The sequence below is a fragment of the Acomys minous genome, assembly GCF_964271855.1.
Source record: "Acomys minous genome assembly, chromosome: 13".
In the NCBI taxonomy this organism is placed as follows: Eukaryota; Metazoa; Chordata; class Mammalia; order Rodentia; family Muridae; genus Acomys; species Acomys minous.
Window position 1 is genome coordinate 64622074 of NC_140495.1, and position 15608 is coordinate 64637681.

A 15608-nucleotide genomic window follows, 5' to 3' on the forward strand; every position below is an offset into this window, starting at 1 on the left:
GGATTTTCTTGTTTATTCTTGGAAGTTTACTCTTTTGTGTAAATTTCAAAAATAGCCCGTAAAGCTCCATTGAAAACACTGGTAGGATCTTTACTGATAAGACCTTGAATTTATAGACTAATAATCAGACTAATTAGGAACATTTTATTTTTAGATATGAGAGATTATGGAGAAAGAAATATAGAGAGAAAACAGGCAGGATGGGAGCCAGTCATTTATGTCCTGTTATAGCTGTAATTTGTAACAATTCCATCAAACTTTAGTTCATTTCACTATTAATTTTTCTCCCAGTCACCGGGAGACTTCTTTGTACACACCCTTGAAAGTGTCATTCATTCTCAGAGACTATTTTTACTAAGCAATGCAGTGGCCACACAAGGGTCAAAGTTTCCACCATGCCAGTTAGAGCAAGGTCCAATAGGTTTTTATGGCAAGGAGGCTTCGCTAAACGCAGCTCATTTGCAGCAATGCTTTGGACGAGGAGACTTGCTTGGGTTCTCTCCCTGATCTTGTTTTCTGTCCACATAGCAGCTGTGTCGGTAAGTAGACATCTACTCCCACGGACACTTAAAGGCATCAGCGTTAGCTTAGGTTACCGACTTTGTGTTCATTTATTCCCTTCCAGATCAAGCATCTTCTGAATGGACACGGTAAGAAGCATTTCATACCCAGTTTTTTGTTTTTCTGTTTTCAACAAAATTCAACAAGTTTTCTTCAACAACATTTTGTCCCTCTTTTTTTTTTTTTTTTTTTTTTTTGACAGACCATGATATAGATATTGGCGAACAGAAGGACATTTCAGAAATCAACTTAGGTGAGGCCTTGAAATCACTTGTTTATTATTTTAAGCAACTGCATGGTTAGCTAATTTGAGACGAAGTCTCTCTGAGTAGCCCTGGGTGGCTTGGACATTGCTAAAGTCAAGCCAGGGTGGACTTAAGCTAGCATCCACCTTTCTGCCTCTACCTCCAGAGTATCAGGACAGCAGATGGGCAAGTTTATTGGTGCTTACCGGCATTAGACGTTTCTAGAAAATGATAGTGCCTGGGAGAAAGAAAGATAGAGTAGATTGTACGTAAGCCCACGTCGGTGTAGGTGCATGTATGTGTGGGGAGGCCAGAGGTCAGTCTCAGTCATGATTCTTCAGAACTAACCACCTCGTTTTGAGACAGGGTCTCTCATTAGCCCGTGTCTTGTCTTGCCAAGCAGGAGAGGCTGACTGGCCAGTGAAACCCAGGGACCTACACGCTTCAGTCTCTTTGCCTTTGGGGTCAAATTACTCCTGGGTTTTAAACTTGGGTTCTGAGGCCCAAAGTCAGATCCTAATGCTTGCTCAGCAATTATTTTACCATCTGAACCATCACATCACCACCACCACCACCACCCCTGCCCCCAGGCCGCAGGTTTGCTTTTTCTGAGCAACCTAACAAGCCCTCACTGGATCTAAGATTATGAAACAAGTTTTCTGGTTATGAAGATTTAATAATATTATTTTCTATAATTTCTAGTTTGAAATAAGGGGGGGAGAATGAGTAATTGTTCTGTTTGCTAAAAACAAGCAGTCAAGCAAACAAACAACGACGACAACAACAACAACAAAATACATAAAGAATTAAGAGGTAGTTCTATTTAGTAGGAGAAAGATCCCAAGCCTAGCATGGCCCATTGAATGTACTGGTAACAAGTTAAAACATAAGGAAGTGTGTGAATGGACTTCCGTTGTGTGGCCTTTTTGTCTCTGTGTTCTGCTTCCGGGATTTCAGAGAAGCCTTTGTGTGGTGATTTCTTTGGCTAGGACTGGTGCCAGTGGAGGGACGCCTGATCACAAACACCTTACTTAGCGTTTGCAAAGACATCCATGTCTAGGGTCATGCTCATTTTGTAATGGGGTAAATGATGTTTTCCTTTTGCATGGAAACTTCCCACGGTTAGAGACTCACTCAGAATTGCAGGTTGCAGCAGTGAGCCCCCTCCAGGTCTTTAGACCTAAACCACGGTAGCTTAGTGCTGTCTGAAGATGACAGAATTCAGAAGTAACTCCTGTAAAGGGTAGGATGGCCAATATCTGTAACCCCAGCCCTGGGGAGGTGGAGGCAGGAAAATCTGAGTTTGAGGCCATCCTTGGCTACATGGAGAGGTCACAATCCACCTGAACTATATAAAGCCATTTTTATAAAGCAAAAGATTGAAGAAAATGCTGGGACTCCAGTTACTTGAGGGAGAGAGCATGATATAGTGTGATCAGTGTTAATCTTTAGTGACTATTCAATATTGATGATGATGATGATGATGATGATGATGATATTTTTGTTGTTGTTTTGGGACAGGGTTTCTCTGTGTAGGCCTGGATGTAGGTCTACTTGCCTTGTAGACCAGGCTGGCCTGGAAATCAGAGATCTGCCTGCCTCTGTCTCCTGAATGCTGGGATTAGAGGGGTGCACTACCCTGCCTGAATGATTATTATGTATTTCTGTTTGGAGTACATTTTAAAGCATTTTTATAGGTATTATCATTTAATTCTCACAAATCTGTTACATTGTGGAATGTCATGGTTAGTCATAAAGTTAAGGAAACGACATGGTAATAATTTAGGTCCAAAACTTGAACCCAGGCAAGCCTAGGTTGTGCATTTTCAATTATGTTAAAGTTAAAAATTAATTAACTCATATTATTTTTAAAGGTAAGTGACATTCTTTGAATGTTTGAAAAGTTTTCCTGTGATCTTTCCCCTTTATAATCTCAGTTTTAGATGTTCTTTGAGGTCATGGTCAAGCAAGCTAAGCAGTGTGTGTGAGTCTATCCTGCTGAGCAGCTGAACAGCAGGGCCTTGGAGACAAACATAGCCTTAAGTGGCTCTACATGTGGTCCCCAGGTACTCATCATTGCAAGGACAGTGTGCCTGCCTTAGGTTGGAGGCTGCCTTCATCCTCCTGGGAGGACGTCTACTCAATGCAATTATCTAGGTGAAGGAGAGGGAAAATGAAGGGCTAGGATGGGACACCAGCCAGCATAATGCTCGCTTGGATAATGGCCTCCTACTCTCCATGACTTCTCCCTGGCCTCCACATTCTCCTTTAAAGAAGGAATGGTGTAGAGTTTGTGACCGACACAATCCCTTCTAGTTCATCTTAGTTATAAAGCTATTTGAAATATATTATTATTTTATATGTATGGATGCTTTGACTGCGTGTATGTCTGTGTGCCACATGCATGCCTGGTACCCACAAAAGCCAGAAAAGAGTATTAGAACCCCCCTGAAACTGGTGTTACAGATGGTTTTGAGCTGCCAGTGTAGGTGCTGGAAACTGAACCCAGGTGCAAGAACAACCAGCGTCCTTAACCATGGAGCCATCCCTCCAGGCTAGTGCTAAGGTTCTTGAAGAAGGTTTTTTTTTATTCTAAAATTGAAAAGAGAACATAGCAAGATGTAACAGTTACTGGCTGGTCACATTTACTCAGAGGGGAAAACTTGCAATTTTAATAAGAGATAGATGACTACATGAGATGAAAGATATATCACAGCAGAGATTAATTGTATTGTAACATGCTTTTTAAAAAAATTTAAGTTCACTTCAAATATCCTTTTGTTTTTAAACCCACCCAGCTGCAGGCCTGAATCTCTTTCAAGGGGACATCCTTCTGCCAGTGAGTGCTACTAACGACATACTACTGTGCCTTGGGAATTGTGACCCCTCTGGAGGATCAACCTGTGCTCTGGGATAGCTCCATATTGAATATTGTGGAGAGGAACCAAAGTCTCGTGTACTTCCTGTATCAATAAGAGCAGCCCTATAGTCGATAGTAATGAAAAGACATCAAAAAGCACAGAAAAGTATACAATTATTAAATAGTTCACTTATCCAGTTTTTCCCAGTGAGCAAAGAATAGCAAAGACGTGCTCCAGTGTGTTTGTAGGTGCTGTGCTAGAGTTAGCAGTTACCCAGCCCCTTCATTTGGTTCTTATTCATGCCTCTAAGTCCCCAGAAATTATCTATAAGGATTTCCCATTGTTTTTACAATGAGGTAAACTCCCTAAGTTGGTTGGGTTCCTTGTGGTGTAAGTCCAGTGAGGGCTATCGAGGTAATCTTGGACACTTGGCTTCTCAGTCGTCTTTGTTTTTGTTTTGTTTTGTTTTTAACTTTTCAGGTTTTCTTTTTCCTCTCCATCTTGGTATTATCATTTAATCTGCAAAGCAGCTGGTTCCCTGATGGTGTTTTTCATATATACTTAGTTTGGATTGGTCCTCCCTGCTCTCATTGCCCCGCCCCCAACGCATGTTTAAGCTGGTCAACCCTTTGGCTTCTCCTTTCCACTTCAAATCAGTGGTGTTCTATTACCCCACCCATCCTTCTCCTTTTAAGGCTCCGCATTGTATTCTCATGAGTCCCTCTCGGGAGTCCTGACCCTTTTTCATCTTCTCTTGCACCTACATACCACGACGTAAGTATTAAGAGCTAGAAACTAGAGCCGAGCTGTGTGAGAGAACATACAGCGCTTATTTTTTTTACACCTGGGGAATGTGGCACATACACACAGCAGAGTATGTATGGCTGGAAATATAATAAAGTACGTCAGGCTGTAAATATAAATAAAGCTGGTGGGGAAATATATGGAATCGGACAATCTGTTTGCTTTTGCTTTTCACAGAGAACAAGAAATGCCCTGAGAGACCCAACAAGCAGGTGGAAGCTCCCGATTCCGTATATTCTGGCTGACAACCTGGGTAATGGAAACTGTTTTGTTTGTTTGCTTTTGGTTTTTTGGCTGCGTGTGTGTGTGTGTGTGTGTGTGTGTGTGTGTGTGTGTGTGTGTGTGTGTGTGTGTGTGTGTGTTTTGAGACAGGGTTTCTCTGTGTAGCCTTGGCTGTCCTAGATTTGCTTTGTAGACCAAGCTGGCCTCGAACTCATAGAGATCTGCCTGCCTCTGTCTCCCTGAGTGCTGGGATTACAGGTGTGCACCACTGTGTCTGGCTTAAAAGTTGTTCTTAACTAGAAATCCGTCAACTTTTTCTCTCTGTTCTCTCCTGTTCATCAGTTTCAGACCAATATATAAACAGCCCTGTAGATTCTTTATCTCATGGGAAGAAAGTTATGACTTTTTAAAATCCAGTCTCTGTGAGAGTCACAGAATAAGTCAAGGTTTGGGCAGATGACTCAGTCAGTAACATGCCTGCTTTGCAAGCATGTGGACATGAGTTCAGTCCCCACTATCCACATAAAAATGGTTGGTGATTTGTTTATAATCCCAGTGCTTCGAAAGTAGAGACAGGTGGGTCCTTGGGGCCCTGGGCCAGCCAGCCAAACCCTCTTGGTAAACTCCAGGACAATGAGATACTCTGCCTCAAAATAAAGTGAATTGTGCCTGAGGAACCACACCCAAAATTGACTTCTGACCCACCCCCACAAACTTGCACACGTATACCCACCTCAATACACATGTACACACATCCATGCATGTGTGCATAGACATGGTCAGAACTTCCCGAACACATTGTAATGTTAATCAAATCAGGAACAACATAAAGAACAAAATCATGAGAGAAAATTTGACACCATAATGGTAAAATTTCGTACTTAAGTGTTAACAAAGGCTGAGGCGAGTATGAGATGAGGATGCCATTTCTAGCGTGTAGATTTTTTTTTCTTTTTGTTGCCTGAGGAAAATGATTTGGAGAAATAGAAAAGCATGTATTACTCATGTTCGAGCTCTGTTTTCTCAACTTTAATAACTTTGATTCTCCCTTCTCTTAGGATAAAGATCTGTATACATTGCATTTTAGTCACAGAGAGAAATATTAATTGTCAGAAAAGGAATGCCATGAGCGAGTGCTGGCTGATCCTTACCTAACTGGCTAATAACTCGCAAATGACTCCTTGTCTGAGAAACCTATTCCTTGTGATAGCAAAGATGAGAGGGGAACAGGACAAGGCTGCATCATCTGGCTCCACATCTGGGCCCTCCCCCACTCTCAACATACATAGCTCATGTCTCGGTATTCTCCTGTCAGTGTTATCGGTGTTGCTCCTAAGACTTTTTCCAGCAAACAAGCAGGTGAAAACCACTGTCATTTTCAGCTGTTGGTTGGGAAACTAAGGCATACCCTCCCCATGTTTTGCCAGCATGCTTGTAAATTCACAGAGTGCTCACATTTCCTGGAGCACAATTTAAGGGACCACCTTGCCAGGGGCTTTTTTCCAGTTCCCATTTTTTCTTCTTGGTTCTCTCATCTGCATGGCCCCTCATGTGCCAAGTATTGTGCCTTTCTTTCCCTGATATTTTTTTTTCTGGACTTTACAATATCTCAGCAAAGTTAAGAGAGAGTTTCTTAGCATGTGTAAGACTCTTCTGAGCTTAGCTGGCAAAGTAGTTGCCTAGCCTTCCTGGGGCTCTAGACTTCACCCTCAGAGCCCCATACAGCAACACGGTGGGTGACACTCACAAATCCAACACTTGGTGGGTGAAGGCATGAGAGTCTGAAGTTCAAGATCAAGATCAAGTTCAAGCTTCTAGGACTTGTAAGATAATGTTAAAACAACCACATGTGAGAAATCTTAGGCCATCCTTTCTTCTCAAATAGCCTTCTTGCCTCTCCCATACTTCAGAAGCTAACTGCAAATACATTGGGCTTATTGGTATTGTCTCAGTAGTTACTGAGGCTCTGTTCATTGCTTAATAATATTGTCTCTGTGACTCTCTGACCACCTATAGTTTTCTCTTAAAGTCATTCAGTTAATTTTCCATTTTGATTATAATTCTGTATTTAGTTACTTTGCTTTTTGTTTTGACCAGATATCATAAGACAAGTTAACTGAAGAGGGAAGTAACTGCACTGTAGTGACATGTAAAGCAAGGCCTTTAGAGACATAAACACTTTAGGGAAACTGTATACTAAAACCTTTGTGTCTGGCTTTGGGTGAAATGCTTCAGTGAAGCCTTTGCCATGCTTGGGTTAATTAGTAGGAGGCTGAGGAATTATTTTGAAACTGTTTGAGCCTTGAAGAAATTCTGTCTTTCTGGAGAGTCTACACTTGGTGCTACATGGGAGCTTGCAGCTGCACAGACCTTGGTCCTCTTAGATACTCCTAGCCAACTTGGAGTTCTTACTTTTGCTTATGGCTAGCCACATTCAAAAGGGGCTGAGATTTGTGGGGGTTGTCTGCTCTCATGGGCAGCAAAGGGCAAAAGAACTTTGGTAGTTGCAACCTTTTCAACCTTGAATAATGTTTGAGTAAAGTAACTGGAGTGAGCTAGCGGGGGGGGGGGGGGGGTGGGGTGTGTCATTTCTTTTCCAAGAAGGCTGACTACCTCTGCTCCTTTGGAAAATGAACTTAGCATTTTAGTGAGCTTCTCTCTCTCTCTCTCTCTCTCTCTCTCTCTCTCTCTCTCTCTCTCTCTCTCTCTCTCTCTCTCTCTCCCTCCTCTCCCCTACTCCCGAAGCACCTACAAACAATGTCAATCAATACTGTACAGTTTGAAAAGTCCATCACAGAGGGGAAGGCATGATGGTTGGTGAGGCATGATGGGGAAGACATGGTGGCAGCAGCATGAGGCAGCTGGTCCCATTGCACACACAATCAGGAAACAGAGAGAAATGAATGCTGGTGATTCACTTTCTCTGTTTTATTCAGCCCAGGACCCCAGCGCGTTGAGTGGTCCCACCTGTGTTCAGAGCGAGTCTTCCCACTGTAGTTAAGCTCACTTGAAATACCTTCATCCACCCACCCGGAGCCTTGTTTCCATTGTGATTCAGACAGCTTGATGAAGAGTAACTGCCACAAATCCCAACTGAATTTTCATTTGATTCATTCGTATACATTTTACTTCTCTGATGAGTCTCTGTTGGTTGCTCTTTTTTCTTTAAATCCTTGAACAAATATACAACCATACTTTAAACTCTTTGTTAACGCTTAACATTTGAGTCCTCCTGCTCCACGTAGATCATGGTTTGTTACACACTGATGATTTTAGACTCTGTATTGGAGTGCTGAGGAGTCCTGCAGAGAGATGCTATGAGCTGCTGTGTTCCTCATAATGCTGTTAATGTTTGAATTACTGTACCAAGACCTTGGCTGGCATTTTGGAGGCTTGGCTTTAGTTTTGGCCTTATTTCCAAGCAGATACAAGAATGCTAGGAATAGTCTTGACCCTTAATCCTCTGGGGTCTCTCTGGGGTTTTAGTGGAATGCCCATGGATTTTCCCAGGCCCTCCAATTTCATATGGCTCAGACTTCTTGTGATTGCTTTTCCTCTGTTGCTATTAAAACAAACAAACAAACAAACTGGAGGGTGAAAGCTCTGATTTCCTCTTACAACCCTCAGGTCACAGTCCATCTCTGGGTAAATTGGAGGCAGAAGTGCAACAGAGACCATGGGGAAGTGCTGCTCACTGGTTCACTCTCAGGGCTTACTCACTTTGCTTTTATACACAATGGAGGCCCCCTTGCCAAGGGATGTCACTGTCCACGGTGGTCTGGGCACTTCCAAGTCAGTAAGGACTCAAGAAAATTCTCCCACAGACTTGCCCATAGGCCAGTCTCATAGAGGCAGTTCCTCAAGTGATGTATCTTCTTCCAGGTGACTTTAGTTTGCATCAAGTTGACAAAAACCTAACCAGCTCAGTCCTGATTCTTTCTATAATGGTGGGCGGCAGTTGAGGTATGTCTCAGTTTGGTCACCATTCGACACACCATTGGCTCCTTCTCACTAAGTTACTTGGAGCTTCCAGCATCTATGTAAAGCTTGCTCACTTGATGAGGATTGTGACATAGCTTATTTGTAGACATTGTGGCTGCCTCTCCTCTTCTTCCTGCACTGCCCCACCCCCACAACCCTCAACTATGACTCTTTCCTTTCCTTGATTTTCTTCTGATTCCTCTTCGAATTTTCATCCACCCAGACTCAAACTCAATCCACGAGTCATCCCTGGGAGACACCTACATAGCAGATTTACGCAGCCATCCTTTCTCACACTGAAAGGACCGTGGGGCAACATCACTCCCATGTTCTTCTAGTTCCTTCTCTGTACTTTCTGCTCTAGTAAATTTTTTTTTTACCTCGAGTTTTTCAGCTCGTAACTGTTATCTGTGGAAGAATTTGCTAGAATCAAACTCCCCCACTACTTCTAGCTTCAGAGACCCTCTAAAAAGATTCCCCAGCTGAGCACAGTGAACTCCTTGGTCCAGGGCCTTTGAGACACAGTCACCGAGCATCCGAAGTTAGCTCTTCTCATATAATTTCATCTGGGGTTAAGGAAAGCTAGCGGTTGACAGAACAAGGCAAGATGATGTTTAACTTACTATGTCAGACCTTCTTCTGGGAACAAAGGCCACAACAAGGCTTATAGAAAGTCCCCTTTGTACTGAAGAAGCTAACCTACCCTACCCCTGTGGGCACATCCTCGTGGAAATCAGTGTGGCTCTTCCAGTGAGGGGAGGGTCATGCAGAATGGCTCTATTTCTTTTTTTTCTTCTCAGTAACAGTGCGATAGTATTTTTTTTAACAACTCCAACAGAGTTTTAATTTCTCTTTTCACAACTTGCTCAAGAGCAGAGAGAGAAAGAGATTGACTTTCATCGTAGCCACTAGAAGTCCTCGAGTCAGCTTGATGCTAACAGAAAAAGCAAACTAGGATAGTGTGTGCTGGTCAAATCAATCTAGTTAGCATATCCATCCCCTTACATTGTGTGATGGTAAATGGGCCTGACTCTGCCTCAGTAGCAAAAACGCCTGCATCCTGATCTACAGGCAGGAGGCAGAAAAAGAGACACTGGGCCTGATATGGGCTTTGGAATCCTCAAAGTCCCTCTCTGGCCCCAATCCAGTGACACAGCTCTTCCAACAAGGCTACTCCTCCTGATCCTTCCCAAACTGTTCCACTAACTGGAAACCAAGCATTTGCACACATGTGCCAAGGGGGGGGGGACACTCTTACTCAAACCACCCCTTCCACCTCCTGGCCCTTGTAGACTTGTAGCCACATCATAATGCAAAATGCATTCAGTCCAACATTATTCTTTACATTTTTATTCTAGATATTAATGCTGCGTTAGATGAATAGTTCAACAGTTTTTAGATTAATTCCTCACTCTATTCACTTTATTCCTTGGTTGTGTGAAGATTCTTAGTTTGATATACCATCACACATTCATTCATACATACATACATACATACATACATACATACATACATACATACATATTTTGCATTTGGTGACCTTGCTTTGGGGGTCTCAGCCAAATATAGTATTGTCTGCACAGATGTGTTGAATTGCTTCCCCTAGGCTGTCTTCTGGTAGCAATGTGGATATCCATGTTCCCTAGCATCATGTATAAAAAGCTGTCTTTTTTCCAATGCATGCTTTTGGTGCAATGGAAAATAATACAGTGTCCAGAAATAATCCCATGAATTTTGCAATCAACTATTTTCAGTAAAGATATTCCCCCCCCCCCTCTCTCTCTCTCTCACAGAGTCTTACTCTGTAGCTGAGGTTGCCCTTGACCTTAAGTGAATTCTCACACCCACTAAAGGAGTACATATGAGGCACCCTGCCCAGCTAAGGACCATTTCCTTTATGACTGTTGCTCTGACTTTATGATGTACACACTGTGAACGCTCCAACATGGTACTTTAATAAGTGGAAACCATGATGTGATCACTTGGCAACCTTCCAAGCTTATAATTATTTTTCCTATGACATAGATTCATCTTTAACTGAGCTCTCAACATCCTGCGAGTTAATGTATGGGGAAAGAAGACACATAAAGTAAATTGTGAGCTCAGTTCTCTGTGGCATCTCTCCTTTTCTATCCATCCTGGTCATAGGTAGAAATGTATTGTATATGACGCTGGCTTATTGGCCTTGCCTACTACTATTGCTCTCGCAGAGGAAGCAATGCAACATCCCATGTGCTTTGTTTGCTCTGAGAACTTTCACACATCTCTAAACTGTGCTTTCCTCCATCTAATGGGATTTAAAAAAAAAATAATGGGCCTTACTGAACCCGGGTTGGCCTTAAACTCTGATCCTTGTGCCTGTACCTCCCAAGTGCTAAGGTCATAGGCATACAGTAGCATGCCTGTCATATATGGTGCTGAGGATGAACTCAAGGCCTCACACATGCTAGGCAAGCACTCTGCCAGTGGAACTGCAGCCCCGGCCTAGGAGGGTATTATATTACTCTGGGGAAAGAACCATTGTTTTTGTATCTTCTCTACAAGGTAGTTTACCCTACATGCAAGAGCCATTTCTGTGGGGTTTTTTTTTCTGCCATGTGACTCTTCTCAGGCAAAGCGCTGAATGAAAGAAATGAAGAAGAAGAAGAAGAAGAAGAAGAAGAAGAAGAAGAAGAAGAAGAAGAAGAAGAAGAAGAAGAAAGTGGACATTGTTCTGGAGAGACAAATGAGCTACTACCCTGCAGTCACACTGGTCATCCTAATTATGAGCCAGCACCACATCTATGACTGACTTCAATTTTAGTTTCCAAGAAATTGAGTTATTGCCCAAAGGAAAAAAATCTATGTATAATCTCTGTGTATTTCATATCAGTGGTATAGCCTTCTGTATACTATAAGCTTAGACCCAAAGTCTAAGTAATGCCTGTCAATGTTTTGCAGATCTGAATGCCAAAGGAGCCATCCTCAATACCTTTGAGATATTCCGCCTCAAGTCTTGTGTGGATTTCAAGCCCTATGAAGGGGAGAGCTCATACATCATCTTCCAGAACCTTTCTGGGTTAGTATGAAATATTATAAAACACAGAAAGCCTGTTTCCTTCCATTTCTAAAGTGCCACACATCTATTTTGAAAGCTACGCTAAAGGAAACTATAAGGGAAAAAAAAAAGCAAAAGCAAATCTTTCACCTCTCTTCTGAGCCATCTCTGCAGCCTCACTGTTCTTTTTTGGATACGCAGCATCTGAATCAGCATTCAGGAGGTACAGGATGCTAACAATTTAGGAAGATAGATGGGAAAGACAATGTGACTGTTGCCAAGCAACTTGCCATGCCTGGCAGCACTGAAAACTGCCAGCAAAGCCCTTCCTATTGGTCCAGATTTCACAGTGTAGAGCCAAGAGGAGGTCATCTGTGGGAAATCCTAGGTTTGCTAACAGAAGAATTGAATTTATGAGAAAAGAAAAAAAAATAATTTGTGGGCAAAGAGGATAAGGGGCATTCCACGTTAAACTTATGGAGTCTTTTAAGGTTCTTTAGTCTACTCGTTTCTGAGAAAAGTTTTGAGTTTCTTCTTGCTGAGAGCCCTTCAGAAGGGAGTTAGGCAATGGACCAGTGACTCTTTTGCAATTTAAAGGATGAAGGAATTATTCTTGCTTCTTCTTGTGGGAAGGAATATATTTTATAGTGGTGAGGACGGTATGGTGACAGGAGGGGTAAGGTGGCTTAGTGTAGGGTATTGCATCCTTAGTGTAGGGAGAAAGTCTAAGTCCACTTTTGGGTTTGAAAACCTATCAAAATCCTCCAATCCCTGAGCTTAAAACCCCCCAATCCTCAAGCATTAAAAACCCACCAATCTCTGAGCATGAAATCCCACCAACTGCCAATTCCTGAGCATTAAATCCCACCCATCCCTGGGCTTCGCTTGAAATCTCACCAATCTCAACCCCGGAAAACTCCGCCCCCAAGAAACCCTATATAAGCCTCCAGCTCAGCTCTCTGTGGCTTCTTCCCCCAAGCAGGGGCAGCCACCCTCTGTGTCTTTCCCAACACATCTCTTGTGTGAGGTTTGCTGTGCAATGTGACTTTGTGGTATTCCTTGCCTTCTGACTTCCAGGGATGCCTTTTTCCTCAGAGCTGCAACACCTCCACTGGGGAAGCCTGTACCCTCAGAGCTATACCACAGTCAGGAAGTGGAAAGCAGCAGGAAATGGGGCTATAAAACCTCAAGGCAGGTCCCATGCAAAGCACTTCTCCAGTAAGACTCTACCTCCTAACGGTTCAAAACAACAAGGGACAAGCATGGGGGCCTAAGTGGTACATTTCACAATCAACTGCCAGCGGAAGGCAGGAGGCATCCCATCAGGGAGGACTTTAGAAGATCTTTGAGAACTTCCTGAGGCTGCTAGTCTCTTATGGAAGTTTTGGGCTCCCTTTGCCTAAAGAGCCTTCAATATGAGGTAGGCAGTCTTCCCTATGTGATGAGACCACACCCAAAGTTGTGAAGTTCTGCATTCACTAACTTACTTTGTTATGGATTCACTTCACAATCATGAAATTTACCTCAGCTCCTTATAGGGGATTTGGGAATTCCCTAAAGACAGAATTCAAATCAGCCAGAGCCATCACTGAAAGAGAGTGTTTTCATCTAAAAGCAATAGTGTTATTCTTTGCATGCCCCGCAGCTTGATAAAGGGGAAGAAGAATACCATTTTTCTCTCCTTGATGCTTTGTTGTGATCAGGAAAGGATGGCTTTTAAGAGAGATTGCCACTCTAAGCAGGCAGAAGAGGACATAGAGGTTTCTTGCTGAGAACATGCCACACTTGACTCTTTTCTTGTCATTGAGCCATCGATACGTGGAAATGCTTTAATTTCTGTTTGTTTGTTTATTTTGAGACAGGATTTCTCTGTGTAGCCTTTCCCTGTTCTAAACTCACTTTGTAGACCTGGCTGGTCTTGAACTCACAGTGATCTGCCTGCCTCTGCCTCCCGAGTGCTGGGATTAAAGGCGTGCGCCACCAGGCCTTTAACTCTTTTGTCTTGAATTGATCCAAGCAATGTACGTGTCATACTTCCTACATGTATACTTAGGGTAATGAGCTGGTTCTTAGGAACAAACGTGTTGCTGGTAGAGAGAAATAAGTTTTGATGCCATGATGTGAAGTAAACTTACTAGAACTGATAATATTGTATGAAATATTTCCAAGCAGACAGAAGAGAATATTTTTGAATGAGCCTGTAGCCCCATTCAGTACCTGGACACTCTCGAGTCTGGCTAGCCAGGCTGCTCTAGGATCCCATCTCTGCCTTCCACGATCTGGGGCTACAGGTGGCTCTCCCCAACTGTTGGCTTTTAAATCTACACTGGGGAATTTGAACTCAGGACCTCATTCTCCTACAATTAAAAAAAAATCAGACCTAACTTTCTCCTTTTTGTCTTGGAATCTTATAAATTGTAGCCATTTGAAATACATAATTTATAAATATATTAATTCTGGCTCTATGAAAACATCTTCCTCTCCTCCCTCTTTAAAGGTGCTGGTCCATGATTGGTAATCAACATGAGGGCCAGAACCTTTCTGTTGGCGTGGGCTGTGACTATAAGGACACCATTGAACATGAGATCCTGCATGCTCTGGGATTTTTCCATGAGCAGTCAAGGCCTGACCGGGATGATTATGTGAACATCTTGTGGGATGAAATTATCCCAGGTGTGTATGAACCCAGTATAGTGGGGGAGAGTCTGCTATTGTCATTATGGTTTTCTGAGAACATCTCAGGCTCTGGGCACAGAAGATTCAGCCTCTCTGGTGGGAACAAAGGCTGTGCTGATAAGGTCAGAACTGGTCCCTAAATGGGAGGATGGGGTGACCCACTATGGGGTCACTTGGAGGTCAAAAGTCTATGCTTTGTAGCAATATTGTTAAAATGCACTCTACAAGTCTATTTTCTTGTTGTGATGAGTAAAGGGGATTGGATTTCAGAAGACATTAGGGCTGTTTTCTTCATGGCAGCCTCAGAAGCCTAAGGAGACTTAATGATAACAACCAGAAAACACACTCCAGAAGGTTTTGTGTATGTGTGCATGTACATGTGTGTTCATGTGTATATGTGTGTATTTGTATGTGTGAGTATACATATTTTATGCATGTATGTATGTGTGTGTCTCATGTTAGGGTCAGTTGGGAAAAAAATAATTTTAATTGAGAAAATGTTGGATAGAATTGGCCGGTAGGCAAGTCCAGAGGGCATTTTCTTGATGTGATGATTTATCAGGGAAAGCCCAGTAGTGCCACACCTGGGCAGGTAGTTCTGGGGTACGGTCATGCCTCTGTCATGGTTTCTGCTTCAGTTCCTGCCTCCAGGTCCCTTCCCTGATGCCTGGAATGATAGACCATCAAGTTGCTTTTGGTCATAACATTTTATCACATCAGTAGAAACCTAACTAAGGCAATGTGCATATGTGTGTGAATGTATGTATGCATATGCTATGTGTATGTTTTTATATGTGCACACATGTGTATGTGCTTTAATGTATAAGTATGCAAGCCCGAATATATATATATGTGTTTGTGTGTGTGTGTATTTATATATGTGTGTACATGTGTATATATGTATATGTATATAAGTGTGTGCCTATATGAATGTATATGTGTATATACGCATCCATGCTTTGAATGTAGAAATTAGTTCAGCATTCTTTCGAGTCATAGCGAAAGCAAATAATGAAATTTTACCATGGTAGAAATGACTTCAGTCTTGCTTGAGTAAATAATTTCCTGGCACAGTAATTTTATTTATATTCTAGTTTCATGCATGGGTTCATACACAACATTGTGAATATAGTAATTTGACTTTCAGGTGCTTGTGAGAACTGGGTAAGCTTCAAAATTAAATTTGAATCTAGTACAGACTTCTCTCAGCATAGCTCAAGC

General features: G+C 42.4%; 1 protein-coding gene across 1 annotated transcript in view; it reads left to right on the top strand.

Annotated features, from left to right (window-relative positions):
* The first annotated feature begins 380 nt into the window (after nt 1–380).
* The window catches only part of MEP1A (meprin A subunit alpha), a 30669-nt gene continuing 15441 nt past the window's right edge, over nt 381–15608 (top strand). Inside the window, exons 1-7 of the mRNA XM_084753310.1 lie at nt 381–539; nt 626–650; nt 764–814; nt 3605–3645; nt 4649–4724; nt 11615–11732; nt 14209–14384. Of these exons, the coding sequence (XP_084609436.1) occupies nt 396–539; nt 626–650; nt 764–814; nt 3605–3645; nt 4649–4724; nt 11615–11732; nt 14209–14384 (631 nt within the window). The 5' untranslated portion in view covers nt 381–395. The remainder of the gene's footprint in view (nt 540–625; nt 651–763; nt 815–3604; nt 3646–4648; nt 4725–11614; nt 11733–14208; nt 14385–15608) is intronic.